This window comes from Thermobia domestica, chromosome 15 (assembly GCF_964235325.1).
Source record: "Thermobia domestica chromosome 15, izTheDome1.hap1.1, whole genome shotgun sequence".
In the NCBI taxonomy this organism is placed as follows: domain Eukaryota; kingdom Metazoa; phylum Arthropoda; class Insecta; order Zygentoma; family Lepismatidae; genus Thermobia; species Thermobia domestica.
Window position 1 is genome coordinate 6,138,391 of NC_137468.1, and position 20,811 is coordinate 6,159,201.

At 36.4% G+C, this 20,811-nt stretch overlaps 1 protein-coding gene across 3 annotated transcripts in view; it reads left to right on the top strand.

Moving 5' to 3' along the window:
* LOC145672053 (rho guanine nucleotide exchange factor 10) overlaps positions 1-20,811 on the top strand; it is a 423,449-nt gene that overhangs the window by 215,727 nt on the left and 186,911 nt on the right. Inside the window, exon 1 of one of the 3 annotated variants that reach the window (XM_081741268.1) lies at positions 10,504-10,729. The exons of 1 other annotated variant lie outside the window; for it this stretch is intronic. In XM_081741268.1, coding sequence (XP_081597394.1) covers positions 10,690-10,729 — 40 coding nt within the window. In that variant the 5' untranslated portion in view covers positions 10,504-10,689. Of the gene's footprint in view, positions 1-10,503; positions 10,730-10,880; positions 11,441-20,811 lie in introns of those variants that run through there. One more of the 3 variants, XM_081741267.1, reaches the window with a different exon arrangement.

A 20,811-nucleotide genomic window follows, 5' to 3' on the forward strand; every position in this document is an offset into this window, starting at 1 on the left:
TTTGCGTGGTCCCGGGTTCGAATCCCCAACCGATTTTTCCCAATTTTCGGCGTCCACCCAGCGTCGTGAGGCAAACTGGGGAGTCACTAGGTCTAGAAAGCTCCTTATGCGCCTTTTAGGGACAGAGCGTCGCAGCGCTTGGCGTTAGGCTGGACATAGTTCAGCCAATCGCTAGTAGATGGCGCGTGAGCAGTCTTTGGTTCACAAATGGGCTGTTTTGCCAAGTGGTTTGCGAAATTAATGAGTACTTACAAGATAAATGACCTTTTCCGTAAATAAAGTTTTTCGGTTTTCAGTAATCTCCTGTTTTCAAATGCATCCAAAGATTTTTTTGTCTTTTAAAATTTATTTTCGACTTCGAAACTATTTTTGGATTTTCGTGGCCCCGCGTAGCGGAGTCGCTAACACGCTGCTTTGGTGCAAGTGGTCCTGGGTTCGATTCCTGGTGGTGGCACTCGGTCGAAAAAGTAGTAAAAAGCTTTTTTTTTTTTAAGGAAAGTAGCCATCCTGAATATAGATCCTAGGGTCGCTTCCTTCCTTCCCCAATCCTTTCTTCTTTCCTTTTCCGTGGATAGTGTGCTCGCCGAGGAGGGACTCATTCCTCACACGTGAAGGGCCATAGATGCCGAAAGCCCAGAAATCTAATTCCTGAATCCTATTTTTGCATTTTCATTTTTCATGTCCGTTTCTTTAAGAGTCTTCATCTCGGCGAAATTAAAATACCGCTAATTTTACAGTAATTCTGTGATATCTTCAAATAGATAAAAGATAATTGAAATATGGAACAAGAGCGCCTTAGACGATATTATTTTGCATGAGGTACCGTTTCCACAAGTCACCTAGTGGCTTTCCGTTTTCAGCCGTTTAGAAACGCGAAAATAAATGCCGATTTTCAAAATGGCTCGAAATCGGAAGCAGATAAGTGAGTCGTGATAACGGTTTCTCATGTAAAATAATATTGTCTAGGGCGCTCTTGTTCCACATTTCGATTACCTTTTATCTATTTGAAGATATCACATAATTACTGTAAAATTAGCGGTATTTTAATTTCGCGGGGATGAAGACTCTTAATACTTGGTTCCTCTCTGAGATCTTAAGGATTTTTTAAATTTATTTTCATTTAAGCCGTGATCTTGCGGCTTTCTTCGGAGCCCACGAAGCAACACAAAGTTGATTAGAACCAAGGGAAATTGTGTAGAAAACATTAGCGACACGGGACGGCACGGTATGTTTGAACGGTCGCGGCTCTAGCACAGACTAAGAAGCATTATGGAGGAATTGCATGGCCCCGACACACTATGTGTGAATTAACCTTTAGGTTAGTAGTAATATTCTCTACTTTACCAACTTTGCCTATTATACAGGGTGGCCCAAAGGTAGGTATACAGTACCGTACTGATCAGCTCATTGCATTTGATATAATTTCTTATTGTTATCCAGCAGGTAGTCATAGTTTCTTTATTATTTGTTCTTACTGTGATTTTACTTATATCTTTAGCTCGGAAAAGCTGGAGCAAATAAACCCATAAACTAGAATGTTACACTTGATCAATACCGGAGTGTATACCTATCTTTGGGCCACCCTGTGTACTACAATAAAAAAAAAAAAAAAAACACTAACTAATCATTGAGCAAAGCAAACCAGTTTATTATGATGACTTACTGTACACGAGAATTAACATAAGATTAAATAACTTCTTTAATCTTAAAAAATTAAAATTAATGGTGTTTAATCTTCTGTTAATTCTCAGGTAAATCATGGTGTAATCTGAGCTACTAGAGTTGACAGTCACAACCATCCCTTTGCACAGATTTTCCCGCCCTTTATTTCCACGATACAAGATTGAAATTTTGCACACGCATTGTGTACATAACTACGAATTTTGAAAGAGATTTTCAGATCCCTATGTGAAACCAGGCTCGGACTAGAGGGGCGCAAAAATTTTGATTTTTTTTTCGAAAAAAAACTGCCGGTTTTCCCGTTTCTAATGTATAATACGGACAAGTGGGCGGTACCATTGCAAAGAATGCTCTAGTCTGAAAAAAATAAAAATAAACGAGATATGAAACATGATCTACGGCAAATAGTAAGGAAGCAGTAGCTGTTTGAGTAAAAATCTAAAAATTTATCTCAAAAAGTGGAAATCCTAAAAGGGTTAAGCGTTTCTCAACCTGTGATTCTCGAAGTTTGCCATTATGGTGTTCTTAGATTGCAGATTGGTTCAAAACAGATAGAAATAAAAATTCAAGTGAATTGCATATCGCACAGTATAGTTGAGAATCAAAAACATTTATATATTATATAGTAGTAGACTATACAGTTTATTAAGGTAAAGATAGTATGTACGTATAAATCATTATGCATTTTCTTCTGTTCATTTTTGATGCTCAATCCGAAGATTGGTTTGCAGCAGTTCTTCACTCTTCACGTTTCTCTGATTTCCTCTTCATCTCTTTGTATTTTCTGTTAATCTAATATATAAAATTGAAAATGACTAGGCCTATGTTTGTGACCTAATAACTCTTGAACCACCTGACCGATCTTGATAAAATTTTCAACGTAGTTGAGGTTTGGAAGCTTGGGATTTTTTTTTTCATTTCACTTTGACGATGCTACGTAGGAGAGAGGAGGGGCGATATTTAAAACTGATCGAAAACAACCGATATTAGGTATCGAATTCATAGTTTTCGGGGTCGCTAAGATGAACAGTGACACTACTGATCCCGTGTAAATCCAAATTCAGCCTCCATTGCCCTTTGTCAAAAATTAAATTTATTCTCCCCGTGCAAAGAACGGGCAATCTTCCAGTGCAAATATAAAATTTATGAGTAAGGGAATTATAATTAATCTATTTTTAAAAAATATATAAATATACTGGTATATGCTCAAGATATTTAAAAAACAGTGATAAATTTTGATTTCGAAGGAGACAAGAGTGGTTGATGCGTAGAACATGTGGGAATAAAAATTGTTCCCACTTGAAAAAATGAGAAACGTTTCATATTTTACATTTAATATATCCGTATTCAAATCTATACCTATTCTATATATGCGTATAGTTTTATTTACTTTTTAAATGCCATTTCTTGCTTAGAGCGATGTAAAAATCCAGTAAAATCTGAATGCAGAAAATACAGTAGTGTTTTATAGGTGAAATGTAGTACAATTCATACAATATCAGAGAGGAGCGCCATCTATGTATTCCTGATGTAGACTAAGATCATTCGCTTTGTTCGGAATGCAGTTTGAAGCTTTTGTTAAATAAAGTTGAAGCCCTGCTACCCTACTCAACAAACAGCCGGTGGTTTTTCAGTGAGGGAAACACCGGAAATTTCTCTCTCGCTCTTTCTTTCGCGGTTATTTCACCCTCACCTGTAGATTTTGTGCACAGTGCGCAAGCGCCAAACTCTCTTGAACAGAGGGATTTTTTCACAATGTTACAATCTGCTCTGCTTTACCACTGAGCGTATACGTGATCGGAAACATGACATAACATGTAGGAAATGAATTGGCGGAAAATAAATTAAAGCTTTTTTTTTTTTTTTTTTTGGTGAAAAATAACTTTTATTAGATCGATGTTTCTTTATGTAAAGTGTGTTAAAAAGAACAGTATTAAGTCCCTTCACTAAGTCTACCCCTAGTGGCGGATTTAGCCCCCCTGTTTCCTAAGTATAAAAATTAATTTAAGCTATTATTGATATATATATATATATATATATATATATATATATATATATATATATATATATATATATATATATATATATATAATATTCTTATATAATCTTCTACATTTTTATTGTAGAACACAGAACTGTAAGTATTGTATGAAAAAGGATGTAAATACGTGCGTATTATGCTTTACAATAAACTTCCCAAAAATATAAAGACTCAGGACTTTGTCGATAAATTCAGAAAAGAATCCCAGAAATATTTATTACAACACTGCTTTTACTCGGTAGAGGAATATATGAAGTGCTATTTACATTAATATTTTACATGGTCTACAGTAAATCAGTGTCATCACTTGTTTTTTAGGATTTCTACATACACTACAAGCAATAATTACTTGCTCTAACTGTATTTTTAATAATGATACGCAAAATGTAAGGGATAATTATTAATCTAGTATGTGTAATTTACATTAATGCTGTAATCTTTACTTTTGTGTTTATGTATAAATGACGTGTCCATTTCAGATGCATTGTAATACAGTGCTAAATGTATGGACACACAGGACGAAAATATAATATAATATAATATAGTGACCAAAATAGTATTTTGCAAAATATTATTAAATAAAGTAGTAACCGCATGCAATCCTTTTCTTATAGAACAGGAATTTTGGTACCCAGTCTATGCCGTGTTCTCATTACGAACACCTAATTTCACACACAATGCGAGAGGTTTGGGAACAGTTAGTACTTAATAGTAAGCTACGTTAATAATCTCACAGACACGACGTTATCCAACGCAGACTCACATGGCCTGGGGTTGAACCAGAGATCCATCGCACAATGTACCACTATAGCCTCATCCTTCCCCTAAAAAGTTTCGGGTTTAAGAAAATCCAATGCTTGTAGAAGTTATCATTCTAGTTTAGTGTTTTAGTATTTGCCTACATCAGGTTCCTAAAATATATATTGGGCTGTACAAGTAAATACAGTACAATACTTCGTATGAAGTATTGTGCTGTATGGGGCAGAAATATGGATATTACGAAAAAAGTGATGAAAAACATCTGGAAATCTTCGAAATGTGGGTGTGGAGGAGAATGGAGTTAGTTGCGTCGAGCGGAAAACGAATGAGAAACTGGTGGGAGAAAAGAACAGTTTCAGATATTATTAAGAAGAGCAAGAGAAACTGATTGGGATATTGGCTAGGAGGAACTGTACCCTGAGGGATGTTTTAGACGGTATGGTCGCAGGAAAAAGAGGGAGGGAGCGAAGGAGACTACAATTAATGGACGATATCAAAATCAAAAGAGAAAAATCGTACGTGAAGACGAAGAGGTTAGTAGAAGACCGTGGAGCATGGAAGCTTCTTAGTTGTGGCAACTGACCTGCCAATAATGGCAGAATACCTAAAGGAAACGATAAACGCTTGAGAGAATGTCTGCATTGTCCTTAACGTGTAAAAAGAATGAACATTATTTCTTTCGTGAAGAACAATTAATATGACACGCAACGGCGACTGACAGATTAAACATTGAAAATGATAATGACACATATTTTTTTCAACAGATGTTTTCAGATGAAGAGTGATGGTAATGCTTTTGAAAGGATGCGATATTTGCTTCCTTTTTCTTTTCAAATCAAAATCTTTCCACCGCAATTACATTGTTTCATCGCATTGTAGCTAATTTTTAAGACCTGATGGTAAAATGTACTTTTAAGCTGTTATCATGATCTAAAAATATCACTCATTTAATTTATCTGCTTTACAGTTCGTACGGAGATTCTATATACCATACTCACCTATTAATCCTATCAAATTTCCAAAGTTCTGGTACTGAGTATAGAGGAAGCATAACTGTCAAAGGCTTTTCCGTTTTAATGGTGGAAGGGGTCTGTATGTGGAAGTTTATGTTGCTTTTGATAAAAATTTCAATCTTTGTTTTAACGAAACACAAAAGCAAAGATTGTTAAATATATATATATATATATATATATATATATATATATATATATATATATATATATATATATATATATATATATATATATATATATATATCCCCCGAGTGCTATGCAACCCACACAACACACACGGTGTTTTGGTGGTTTCCTATCAGGGTATTTGGTAAAAGTAAGCTAATTTTACAATTAGTAACTCTCGAATGAATAAATGTTCATCATGCTTGCTTCTGGGGCTAGTGATTTCAGAGGGTGGGCCATAGCTGAATTTTTTCCGGTGCTTTATCCGATCATTCTCACTAGGGTTTATCAATATTGTTGCTTACTATTTTTTACCTCTTCGTATATCGGAATTCCTCCCTCGAAATAAATCTTCTGGAATGACTACTCTTTGGAGCGATGGTACCGAATTCAATTCCTTGTATCTGTCAATTCATATTAGGATACAGGGTAATAAATTTATTTTACATTTCTTCGTATTCTCATAATGATATGCCTTTAGTAAACCAGTTTCCTGCCGGTTTAAAATCTACGTTTCTTGAGTAATTATTATTATCACTACTATATAATCAGTTTAAACCGGTTTTAACTTAATAATCTGATGGCTATCTCTAGCAAGTGCAGGTTATTGTAAGAACTTTTCTCCAAAGAACTTACTGAACATATGACAGGTGTCCAAAATTACTTTTTTATTTTTATTTTTTATTATTATTATTATTATTATTATTATTATTATTATTATTATTATTATTATTATTATTATTATTATTATTATTATTATTATTATTATTATTATTATTATTATTATTATTTTGTAGGTTTGTTTACCTGTTCCAACTATGTCACAGTGCTTTTGGGGACAATAACTGTAGCTGAGGCAATGATTGGTCTTACTGTAACTTTCTGACATCTCTATATACTTTTTTATTTGGTGTGCTAAGTTTACTTGCTGCTAATTTTGGTACTAAATGTTGTACTATGTTGTGAGTCAGTGACAATACTACATCTATAAGAGTTACTTCTTGGTCTATTTTATTGATGGTAGTGGTGTCCGGTATGTGTCCAGCTTCCTTCCGTCCATTGTGGTTTCTTGATCTCAGTATAATTTGTGTTTAGTTTGTGTTTATCGTTATCCAAATACTGGATTTGGCTGATATTTGTAGTATGGTTCGGCATCAGGGATTAGTTCCATGTTATGTGCTAGCAACTGGTTAATTAAAGGCTTGTGCAACATTATTGTGTCTTTTCGAATAGCCCGTGAGTGCCATTATGCGGCATGAGTTGTGTTACGGACAAGACGAGACAGAATTTTCTTTATGAGATGGTAGTAGTGGTGAATTTTCTTTATGAGACGAGAAAATTTGACGACACCTTTTTAAGACGGAAATGTTCGAAATCGCGTCTTGTGAGCAATTTTAGGCGTGGGCCTGTAATGTTCAGTTGTTTCGCATGTATCCCCGCACTTTCTGCATTCTCATTCGGTATTTTTTGCATTATTATTATTATTATTATTATTATTATTATTATTATTATTATTATTATTATTATTATTATTATTATTATTATTATTATTACTTTAATAATAATAATAATAATAATAATAATAATAATAATAATAATAATAATAATAATAATAATAATAATAATAATAATAATAATGTCAGCAAATTAAAAATGGATTGCCAAATAAACTTCCGTTGTCACTTTATTCTGAAATCGTACGATTATGAAGCGCGTTCAGTCAATAACACACAGATACAATATATCTTTGTAGGTTGTGTTGGTTTAGTGCAGTTCCTTCAAATCATTATTTTAAGTATTCTTGACTAAGTTTTCCTACGAGACAACAATTGAGGCTGTCTCATCTCGAAAAACTATCATGAACGATGTCCCGTCTCGGAAAATATATACGTTCGTATTGGAAGAGGTCTATCTCGTCTCGTTTCGTGAAACCCTATATTTTTGACTCACCTCCGTGGCTTGGTGTCCCTGGTTCGATCTTTGCTCCCACCAAGTAGGTCTTGTGGTGATAAACAGTGTGAGAAATTGCCAAAGAATATTTGAAGAAAAACGAGATTTTTTTCTCTACAAAATTTGGAGGCGAGACGAAGATACCTTATTCTCAGTTGCATATACAAATTAACTCCAGTATATAGCGGGCTTCCAAAACAAATATTTGTCTGCTACTCAGAACGCTCGGTGCTTAAAATCCCTTTCATACAACGTCTAGGGACATTGTGAATACGTTTCTGAAATGTTCTAAAATAACTTTGGTGGGCGGATATGTAGTTATTTAACAAATTGTAGCTGTCATATTTCAAATTGAGAATTGCAGTGGCGTAGTCAGTCAGTAAGGCGCTTCTGGTTTAGATTCTCGATGAGTTTATTAGGATCACGTTAGTGGGCATTATCACACTGTAATCTAATATAAATAAAATGAAGAGTTTGTTTGTGTGTCTGTGTGCGGCCTGGGGACCAGACAAGTGGACCGAGAGTTACCAATTTTTGGTCACGGTACGAAGCGTTTTTTTTTTAATTCGAACAATGGCGGGTCACAGGGGACTTTACCGGGACATGTAAAAGTAGTAGAAAATGACCGATATTATGTCATATTTATGGTTTTCGCGGTTGCTGAGATTAATGGTGGTACTCTGATCACATTAACTTCCAAATTTATCCCATTCGGTTGCGGGCCGGGAGTCACCAGCAGGATACCGATACATGTAAAAATAATCCAAAATGACCTGTATTAGTGTCAAATCCATAGTTTTCGCGATCGCTGAGATGCATGGTGATACTTCCACAGGCGTTGTCTTCCAAATACAGCTCCCATCGGCTGGGGGCCAGAGGCGTTTTTGTTTTCAAAATTCGAACCATGGGGATATCAGGGGGCGTTTACCGGGATATGTAAAAGTAGTAGAAAATGGCCGACAATTTTTTTCCTTTCATTGTTCAGTTTGTTTACATAGATATTTTGTCTGACCCATGCAAAGAATGGGTATTTCATCTACTGTTAGCAATATTTTCCAATATTTCAGTATTTCAGTAGTTTTTGATTGTTTCGATATTTTGTCGATATTCAAATCTGGATATCGTACGGACCTACCCATGGGTTTATCGAGACTTATGAAATGGGTACCTATACAAACCTGAGGGCTAAACGTGGTGTGTGTAGCATATAATCTCTCGGACGTTGAGTAAGTTCTCTTACCTTAACAATGACAGTGACCCTCGTTGGACTACTCCCAAAGGAGGACCTAACTTTACTTGGCACCGTTCCAGGTTTCAGAATAGTTAACGAACGTGTTGGTTAGATGAGCCTATCCTGTTCTCATATGCAACCCACCTGACAAAACAGACGAAAGGGTTGCATAAACAACCAGGATATGCTACTAAAACTGAAATAACTTGTGTGTAGACGAGCCAATGCATTTCTCCCCTCGATTTTTCCAAGTTTGGGATTGCCCATGAGACGAAGCGAGAAGGATTTTCGTGTCGAAAAGTGAGACAATGTGGATCTTCCAGTAGAAACATATCTGCTGTTCGTTACGAGACGTACCTTTCAGACCTTTTCGAGACAAGATAACCTCAATTCTTGTCTTTTTTTTTTTTTTTTTTTTTATTTATTGAAGTTTAGCATGCTTTGATGCTTTGGCGTAGTCAGAACCTTTCATATGACCGTGCCCAAAAGTAAGTTCACCCACCTCATCACGATATTCTTATGTGCTCGTTTTACTCCCCTTGAAGTGTACTGAAAATTAGATTAAATTTTATTTCATACAGATTAGAAATTAGATTGCTGATAACAAAATTTCAAACTGCATAACAGTTCAAGGTAAAATATATTAGATTACTTGTATTTTATTAGAGTATACACAAGCATAATCAGCACATCCCGTAGCTACACTTATGTATTATTATGCTTTTTCTTAGCACCGAGGCTATGTGAGATGTGGATTTACATTTTACGATGAAGTCGAACCACTATAATAATTCAAACTTCACTCACTCTCACCGGGAATCAAGCCCAGAACCACGTGTACTAATGGCGCACGCGCTAACTATTAGTCCAGGAGAGATGGGATCTTGATGCATGTTACATTGTAGCCGTAGGCCTATCTTAAAATTAATACTGAATTTTAGTCTAGGCATCTCTACTATACAGGATGGCCCAAAAGTAGGTATACACTCCTGTATTGATCAAGTATAACATTTTAGTTTACTTATGGGTTTATTTGCTTCGGCTCTTCCGAGCTTAAGATTTAAGTAAAAACACATTAAGAAAAATAATAAAGAAACTAAGTCTACCTGATGGATAACAATAAGAAATGATATAAAATACAATGAGCTGATCAGTACGGTTTTCTGTACCTACTTTTGGGCCACCCTGTTTATATAAGGTTTGATAAAAGGCTTGAAAATGTTTGTGTGTTTGCGTAAATAAATTTTCAACATCATCTGTTTCGTAGTGATAGTTCCGTATTCGATTCCCAGAAAGATAATGACCTTGTAGCTCATTTGATTTAATGGCTATGCCTCCATGCGATGTCCACGCATTCCGTGTTTTGTACTCTACGCCTTTGCTTCTAGGATTTCCTCTCTTGGCTACTCCGTATCATTCTTGGCAAGATTCCTTCTAAGAGTCTATTGTAGCTAAGTGAACATATTTTCTACATGTGGAAAGCATTCGTAGTATACTTATTTAAAACTCGTTCGGATTCTTGTAACACAATCAAGTTTAATTGTTTTTAGTATGTATTGAACGAAATTGCAGGATCAATAAGAGTGCGTGCTTTTGTTTTCTGTTTTCGAGAGACTGGTTGGTTATATTTTGATTGTGTTGGTTGGTAACTCTGGTCGGCGTAGTTGTGACTGAGTTGTTGTTCGGAGAGGTCCATGTTCCTTGGTGCGGCGGCTGCGGCAGTGTCCAGCGGAATTATGAGAGAGCCGCGGGCGAGGTGGGTGTAAAAACTCAGCGAAGAAAAACCGTCTTTTCGATTGCTTCAGTTTGCAGGCGGCCATGTTGTTGTTGGTTCCGAACTCAAGGCGATCATGGAAGCTGATGACGAAGACGGTGTGGTACTCATCAAGTGTAAGTAGCCTGTGCACTCACTTACTCCCTCCTTCCATCCATCCACCATGTGCGTTGGTGTGTCAAGGTTGTTTAGTTAGAGCGTCTTTTGTTTAGTTTTTTCTTGTTGATTTTCTTTTGTTTTTTTTCTCTCCCCCCACTGGTTACTACCACAGCGCTGTGCGAAACTTCGTTACCGAGTTAAAAGTTATTTATTCTTTTGCGCTCACCCCCTTTTGCGCCTGTGTTCGCAGCTCAACTACGCAATGCACCTGGGGAAGTTCTTCGTCAGTTTATGCTTCCCGTTTTATTACATCTTTCTTTTGCTTTTGCAATCTCGACGTCTAAAATGACAGATGGAACGTGAACGAGGCAGACCAACGCTCGAGCGAGTGAAGTGAAGAGATCCATCCAGACAGTGTGTGTGAGAAAAGTCGTGTATGTGTGTGCGATTATAACAAATAACGCGAAAATAATTCCTTTGTTTTCATGAAGATGTTATTATAATTTTGAATGATAACGTTAGCTATTCTCTTGTAGACAACGCAAAATAAAATATGTGCCATACCATTTGTGACAGTGATAAATTTCCGCCATAAGCCAACCCGGTGTGTTGTGTTTGTGTCTTTATTTTGATTGATATAATAATTTTATAAAGATTGGATGCAACTACAGTAATCATGCGTGAATTACCGCAGGGAGAATCGACTAGTCAGTTATCCAACGAAGAAGGTAAGGAATATGGAAGGAAATTGTTTTTTTGTTTCTCCAAGTGAAAGTGAGGGTAAACTCCTACCTCCTTTATAAAAAGACGCACAATTGACCTTCTTCCCTTTGTTTTTTTATATTATTGCATTATGTTTTAGCTTGAACCTCTGTCCTGTTTACCTTTTCAGTCTCATGTTTGTTTCGATAAGGAGAATTAAGAGAGAAAATTTGTATTTTTTCCCCTTGCATTTTGTAGAATTCCCTCGTAGCCAGTAGCGTACGCAAGGGAGTTAAAAAAAAAAAAAACTTAAGCCAAATGGTATGAAAAAATAAACAGGTACGATACTATAGTAAGATAAGTATACAGAAATGTCGCTTGTCTTGAAAGTATGAGATTCTTCATTTACACTTAAGATACCCCTTTGATGAAATTCTGCGTACGCCACTGCTCGTGGCAATATGGTTAGCGTAAGCTCCTTCAGTTCGATTCCCGGTGGGAACCCGTATTGTTACTCATCTTTCGTTAAGAGCCTGACATTACTAAAAAATAGTACAAAAATTTACCATTTTTCTTTTGATTGTTTTTCATAAGTGAAAGGAGATAATGAAATGCAACTTACTACAATCATAGATAATGTTATTCTGCAACAGAAAATATGAACCTGAAAAATTTTCACTGTTGCCATCCATAGAAATTACAGTGTTGCCAGAATAACAATTCCCCCAAAATCATAAGTTAAGGCAGCGACTAGATGAACGAACTCAATTGCATTTGATTACGTATCATGTTATTTTGTTATCCTGTGCACTACTTTCTAAATAATAGTGGTATTTAGTTTGTAATAAACAAAATAGTTTTAACATACAGTTGTTAAAATTAAATAATAATGTTATTTAAAAAGTAGTTGAGACAACATGATACGTAATCAAATGCAGTTGAGTTCGTTCCTGTAGTCGCTGCCTTGAATTAGATTTGGGGGCAATTGTTATTATGGCAACACTGTAATTTCTATGGATGGCAACACTGAAAATTCTTGAGGTTCATATTTTCTGTTGAAAAATAGCATTATCTGTGACTGCGGTAAGTTCATTATCTCCTTTCACTTATGAATAAGCAAGAAAAAGGAAAATGGTAAATTTTGTATTATTTTTAGTATGTGAGGCTGTAGGTCCACATCTCATGTAGGCCCTATAGCCTTGGTACTAAACGTAACGCTCAACTCATTAACTCGACGTAACTCAGTGTAACTCAACGTACTGAATAAACCAATTTTCTCATTTTAGAATTAGCCCAGTGACGCAGGAGATGAAGTGTAATGTTATAACGTCCCTCGTTTATTTCCGGTTTATGCTAAAGGTGCTTAATATCAGAAGCAGGTGTTACAAATAAAACTTTCATCCCTACAAGTCAAGGAAAGAAAACTTTATAATTGATAGCAGTGGCGTACACAGGGCCGTGCCGTGGAAAATCAGCGCCCGGGGCGAGAGTATACGACGGCGCCCCCATACAAATATTCCAAGCAGTTTTTCCTATTTTTTCCGTTTTTCTCACGAATTTTTCACCCCCCTTACTTCGGCGCCCGTAGCCGTGGCCCCGCTCGCCCCCCCACAGTACGGCCCTGGGCGTACACAATGTCAAGGGGAAGAGTTTCAAGCCCCGAGTTCGGTTCAGTGCGTCCACGATTTTTATTGATATCTTAGTGTGGTAAATTTATATTAACATTTGTCCATAATATATTTTAGAAATAGAGCCTAAACCCGGTACCTCCCCCCTTTATGTACGCCAGTGACTGGTAGGGAAGAAAGAGTGAGAATAAAAGGAGAGTCATGAAGATACACACGGTTACGGTGTTTCTGCTTGGAATCGAACCATGGAGCGCTGCATCTGGGTGTAACGCTGATACAAAGCTACCGCCCGTGTTAAGTAACATGGGAAAAGAGGGAATTGACTCCACTCAAAATTTGACAAAAACTACTCTGAAACACCATAGGGTGGGGTTTCTCAACTTGGGGGTTGAAACCCCTTGAGAGCAGGGCTGGATTAACCAATCTGGAAGCCCGGGGCTTGAAAAAATATGTGACTCCTGCTGTCTTCACCTAATACATTTGTGTGAAAATACATCAGAAAAGTTAATAGGCCTCATCCCGGCGAAATTAAAATACCGCTAATTTTACAGTAATTATGTGATATCTTCAAATAGATAAAAAATAATCGAAATGTGGAACAAGAGCGCCCTAGACAATATCATTTTACATGGGATACCGTTATCACGACTCACTTATCTGCTTTCGATTTCGAGTCATTTTGAAAATCGGCATTTATTTTCGCGTTTCTAAACTTCTGTAAACGGAAAGCCACTAGGTGACTTGTGATAACGGTTCCTCATGCAAAATAATTTTGTCTAGGGCGCTCTTGTTCCATATTTCAATTATCTTTTATGTATTTGAAGATATCACATAATTACTGTAAAATTAGCGATATTAAATTTCGCTGGGATGAGGCCTCTTAAGGGAATAAATTTCATATTTTTGGTCATATTTTATTTTATGGTGATGATTGTATCTTCATGATTCTTTTTACTAGATGGCCAGTTGAGATTTTTAAAGAGAGTGGAGGCCCGTGTCCACCTGGGAGTTGGGGCTATTGGCCCTTAAGCCACTCCCTTAATCCGGCCCTGTTTGAGATGTTCCGACATGAACATCAGGACCGCGAAGAGTGGTGAATTACTGTAAATGTAGGCTAATTAGGATCTAGTGTCGAAAACATCAACATCGAGAAAATCTAGTGAACATAATGACGTCATAATTTCCTGGTACTTTTTTTTTTTATATTTTATGACAGGACTTGGGAACGTAATCCATTTAATAGGATTGAATTAAACAATTAGCACAGTTTTATGGAATTTTACGTTCTGAACATAGAATATTGATTGTAAAGTAAATACGTGGCTATATCATGTAAATAAAAGCATATTTTCCTGCAAATGACAAAAGCACCAGAAACTTATGAGCATTAAAAGAAAAAGCAAATATCATAGAAGTCAGAGTAGTGCAATAGGTAAAATGGTGCGTCTAACAAAGCACTAGAATGTCGTTAAAAAAAAAAAAAAGTAAATGCATCCCTCCTTCAGGGATCCAATGAATGCTGCAAAATCAGTGACATTCTGTAGTTTTCAATTGGCTTCTCCATTCAGGTTCACAAACTAATCGAAACTTGCAAAGAAGTAAATTATAAGAAAATTTTTGATTGTTTATTCTTTTGAACATAGGCCTACTTATTTATCCAAACAATCAACTGAAAGTTCGGGGGGAGCTGAAAGTAGTGTAAGGGGGGTTTCGCTCTCCTTTCTTAGTCCCTCCTAGTTGAATGTCTGATAGTACTTTATATAGGGAGAAATATTAATTGATTCGTACAATGGCTACTTATTTGATGAAGCTACCTAGGTATAATTAATTATAGAATTATTGAACATTTGGTAGAGCGCTTATCTCTGGTGCGTAAGGTCCCTGATTCGATCCCCGGTCTAATAAGTTTGTATGGACAACATCGTAACAGTGTTTCTTTCGGGCTGCTCACGTTTTCTCCGACATTCTAATTCCACCAATTCTAAATCTTAATTCTCGACTTATTCCTCTACTCCAGCTCTTATTTTCAGTTTCTAATAAGCCTTTGTATACAAGGGCGCCCATCAAGGGGGCAAGGTGGGGCGCTTGCCCCCCTCCAGAGGAAATTGTACTTCAGAATATCGAAAACCCAATAGAATTTTTACATTACTTACAGCAAACTTTGAAACTATATTTGAAACGTCGCTTGTACTTGCCCCCCCCCTTTGGAAACAACAACAAGGGCGCCCTTGTTTGTATATACTCTCCATGTTCAAATCGTCCCCAACTGACTTCCTTGTACTAAAGCAGACAATTTACCCTAACCGCATTCTTTAAATAACACTCCAAACAAGTCATAAACAACACGAGTGTGGTGTCGACGGGGCTCGTTGTTACCATCGTTAAACTTATGTTAAAAATTGTTACATTTGAGTATGTATCGATAATAATAATAATAATAATAATAATAATAATAATAATAATAATAATAATAATAATAATAATAATACTGGTATCACTAACATAAAAAAAAATCTCTAAAGTAGTACTTTCAAAGTAATCAGCATACTAAATATAGAGCTATAAAGGTGAAACAACGTGCTGACCAAGGTTGTACAACGCTTTTTGTGCAAGAGGATAAACCAAATTGCAACATTGCTTTTTTTTTTCAGCAGGTCAACTGGCAGACCACCCTCAATCAGAGGTAAAAGTGAGGGATACGCCGTTTCCCTACTTCCAGAAAATATCTATTACAATTACTCCACTTCCTAAAAATTACAATGGACAGATATAGGCACGGGGGACGACATGACGTCATGCGTCCCCATACCTTTTCATATCCACTTTTACTTCTGCCCTCAACTAGAAGGATTTGCTGAAATAGTAATAAAGAAACCTGTAGGTTACTTCAGTGGTGTTCGGCTTCCTTTGAAGCCGCCTGAGGATGATTTTGTCGCGTGAACCTCCGTTCCTCTACTCTATAGCACTTAAGAGGTCTTATCACTGCGAAATTAAAATACCGCTAATTTTACAGTAATTCCGTGATATCTTCAAATAGATAAAAGATAATTGAAATATGGAACAAGAGCGCCCTAGACAATCTTGTTTTGCATGAGGTACCGTTATCACGAGTCACCTAGTAGCTTTCAGTGTGCAGCCATTTAGAAACGCGAAAATAAATACCGGGTTTCTAAATGACTGGAAATCGAAAGTAGATAAGTGAGTGGTGGTGATAACGGTATCTCATGTAAAATAATATTGTCTAAGGAGGTCTTGTACCACTTTTTGATTATCTTGTATCTATTTAAAGATATCACATAATTACTGTAAAATTAGCGGTATTTTAATTTCGCTGTGATGGGGCCTCTTAATTTACAGTATGCCACAACTCGTTCCGAACCACATAAGTAATTAAATGGTCACCCATCCCTGTTCATTTGGTTTATTATTATTTTCTCCGCTTAGTTACTTTAGAGCAACTGGGTTAGAACCTGCCTTCGGGCAGAATATTCAGACTTATAGACAATATAGTGACTGTTCAGGACGTCGTCAAACGATTTAAAAATAGATGAAGTAGTTAAAACGGAAGAAAAACTAGGGCTAACAAATTGTGCCTAGGCTAAAGAATTTCTTCAGAATTGCGAGTCATATGATCGAAATGGCATTTCATACTTATGAAATGAAAGAAGGAACACGGGTGTAGTCATTGAATAGCATTTTTTTTAAAGAATGTTAAAAATAGCTTTTTTTCTGAGAAACGGATGAATGATGAAGGCCAACCAAGGATGAGATGACAGAATAAATTCTTGTCTCTTTGGTCTGTAGGTAGAGAGGAGGCTTGAAGCAACGAATAACGTGGACACTTCTATGTAAATCTAAACTTGTCTTGTGTAAGAGAGATCAGTTCTCCGTGATCTGTTCACGTGCTATATACACTCCGTACGTATACCATGTATGGATCCACCACTCATATGGACAAACTACGTAAAATCGCAATGTCTTCGCTAAGTTTCGTTGCATACGTATTATCTTTTTTTTAAAAAAAGCTTAACGTTATTCTTCCATATCACGTGATTCGTCCATATCCAGTCAGCAAACTTTCGATTACTTTGTCGCAGCTTTCCACTCTTCCCTATCCTGAGCCGGACTTTTCATTCCCATGTACTTTTTCTTTCCTGCATCTTGTATTATTGTTTAACACAGCTTCCCATTCTTCCTTACACAGCCAGACTTTTCATTTCCATCTACTTGTTCTTCCCTACATCTTATATTATTGTTTGACACAGCTTTCACTCTTCCCTATCCTGAGCCAGGCGTTTCATTTCCATCTATTTTCTTCCCTACATCTTATTGTTTGACACAGCTTTCCACTCTTCCCTATCCCAAGCCAGGCGTTTCATTTCCATCTATTTTTTTCTTCCCTACATCTTGTATTATTGTTCGACACAGCTTTCCACTCTTCCCTATCCTGAGCCAGGCTTTTTCATTTCTATCAATTTTTTCCCTACATCATGTATTATTGTTTGACACAGCTTTCCACTCTTCCCTATCCTGAGCCAGGCTTTTCATTTCTATCTATTTTTTCTTCCCTACATCTTGTATTATTGTTTGACACAGCTTTCCACTCTTCACTATCCTGAGCCAGGCTTTTCATTTCTATCAATTTTTTCCCTACATCATGTATTATTGTTTGACACAGCTTTCCACTCTTCACTATCCTGAGCCAGGCTTTTCATTTCTATCTATTTTTTCTTCCCTACATCTTGTATTATTGTTTGACACATCTTTCCACTCTTCCCTATCTTGAGCCAGGCGTTTCATTTCTATCTATTTCTTCTTCCCTACATATTATATTATTGTTTGACAGCTTTCCACTCTTCCCTATCCTGAGCCAGGCGTTTCATTTCCATTTCCTTCTTTCCTACATTTTGTATTATTTGTTCTTCGCGGTCTTCCTCTAGATATTTTTTCCTTTTCCCATTTCTTTTCTACCTAATAACGTGATTCGTCCATATCTCATAACATGTTCAATTATTCATTCTCTTCTTTTCGCAATATTCTTAGTATACTCTTTTTTTTTCCTTGTACCATTTGCAATACTTCTCAGTTCCATGGCGTGGTATCCTTGATCTTAACATTCTCTACCGGTTTTTCTGCTCCAGTGCTTAGTTTACAGTTTTCCATAAACTTTTATGAACTACGAGATTAATGACCAGCCCCTGTTCTATTGATTTAATTTGTCCGTCTAGTTATTTTAGGGTACTTTTAAATACCTTATTCACCCTCTTAAATTTCATCATTCTTCTCTAGCACGGGGGCGCGGTGGCTCAGTGGTAGAGCGTTCACCTCCGGTGCTTGGGGTCCCTGGTTCGATCCCAGCTCGCGCCGTGTGGACTTTGTGGTGGACAAACACCGTGCTCGTGGGTTTCTCGGGGTTCTCCCGTTTCCTCCCACTTTCTTCATTCCACCGTTTCACTCATTGTCACCGTCTCCTTTAGCCTAACCGGCATAACCGCGGGACGTTAAACTTAAAGATTTCATTTCATTTCTTCTCTAGCACCACATTTCAAAGGCTTCAATTCTCCATTTCTCCTTTTTTTTTCTCAAATCTATGCCTCAAATTCATACAACTCCACACACATGCTTTTATCAACCTTTTCTTCAGTTTTTTTTTCGATGTTTCTGGGTAGAACTTTTGTTCTTTAAATGCCTTCTTCGCCAGTGCTATTCTGAATGTTTACATCTTGCCTGTATTATAAGGTGTTATTTTAGTCTTTTCGTAACGTAATTCCTCGACTTCTCCCACCACGTAATTATGTTGATATTTAGTTTAGTATATATATTTTAAGCATGATGAAGCAGTTGGGGGACCTGCTTGAATAACGAAAAAGCATAGGAAGCGAGAAATACTGTGGGTGGAGCAGGGAAAACGTCTGACCCGTTTCAATAACTTCTGGAAGATGTTTAATACTCACTTCAAGCTGAGTTTTTAAATCATATCAATTTGATAAAAAGCGTATTTTGAGGGGGATAAGGTGTTTTAATATTTATACCAAAAGTAGAGTATCTTTTGTATTTGTGTCATTACACTTTGATTCAAATAATATTCTAAACAGAAAAAGGGTTCGAATATTTCCCATAAGTGTATTTTCTCCGTTCGAAAAATGGGCATTTCAGCGGTATTATTATGAGTGTATGTATGTTGCAGCATAACACTAAAATACCTAGAGCATGTGCTCAAACTTAATTCACATGTGACTTAAATCTGGAAACAAATACTGTGGAGGTAATGCACCCCAAGGAAGAAAGTGAACGACCTGTAAAATTAATAAAAAACGACCGATATTACTGTTGAATCCACAGTTATCGGGATCACTGAGATGAATAGTGACATACTCGATGCCATTTAAGTCCCAAGTTTAGTCTCATCGGCTTGGAGTTTGGGAAGAGATGACAGTAGTTTTTTTTTTTTTTTTAAATAATTACCCCTTCATTGAATATGTATCCTAAGGGAGGGGAGAGGGTTCAAAATATTTCCCCAAACCTATTGTCCCCACACAAAAAAGACACATTTCAGATACTTATTAATAAAGACAATTAAAAAAAAAAAACTACATGCAATTTCATAATCATCTGATATAACCCATAATATTTTAAAGTATTCAGCTTTTTGTTTGGTGGATATTACAGAGAAGAAGCATTATGCTTTCCCTTGTGTAGTTTTAGACAACACACGAAGAGTCGTCCTTGAATTTTTTTTTTTTTTTTTCGTGGTGGATGTCTATGGCGTGAAGCAGCTGTAACGAGTCTTCTTTCGCCGACCGACCGACCAAGCTGTAATTCAGGTGGCTGGCAACACAACGAATACTCACTCACATATGGATGGAGAATATACCATCTGCTTTCACCGTCAAAAACGATATATTATTCACTCTTTCAATGTTAATTCATTTCTGGCACACTCGACATTCCTTTGGAAACCGTATAATATTCAGTATGTCACGTACTAAAAAAAAAAAAAAAAAAAAAAAGTTTCTGTATTTCATCAGCAATTATTCGTTATTCCATTCAGCCAATTGTATGGATCAAAAGGCATTCCATTATAGTAATTACGTTTGGTTCATTGTACGTAATGTAATGAATGAATTATAGAACCAGGTGTGTGAAGCTGAAATGTATTATCAGAAGAGTATGTACTGTTGCGCGGACTGAATTTCCAAAATGCACCGAGCAGCAGGGCATTTGCAGTGTTGCCATGAGTTTATTTTATGAAAACTTTCCTACTCTGTCAGGGTTTGTAAACCCATCAGAATTCAACGAAATGGAAATTAATATAGCTATACAGTTATGCTTCGTACAAGGATAAGTTTAATGTGCAATGCGGTGTTTAGGATTTTGTTTCGAGGGGGAAGGGTATGCACAACACGTGAATAAGTAATTATATTTTTTTTCTGTTTGGGTGTCTATAAGAAATGTATTTCGGAGGGGCGTGAGCCCGATGGCCACCTCCTAAATACGCCACTGTTAATATGTATTATCCTATTCGGTTTTATTATCTCAATATGATCAACGGTAATCATTAAATTTATAATGTAATCATTTTAATTTCACTCTTATTACATTTATTATTCTTGTCATTAAACACAAAAAAAGAGAAAGAAAGAAAAGAAAAGAAAACAGTGAAAATGATAAATTATTTACCTCTGCTATGAGTTACCATTTTCCATATTAGGCTATATGGGCTTATGGTGAACAATACGTTGGAATGAGCCATGTTGGATCAGTGGTAA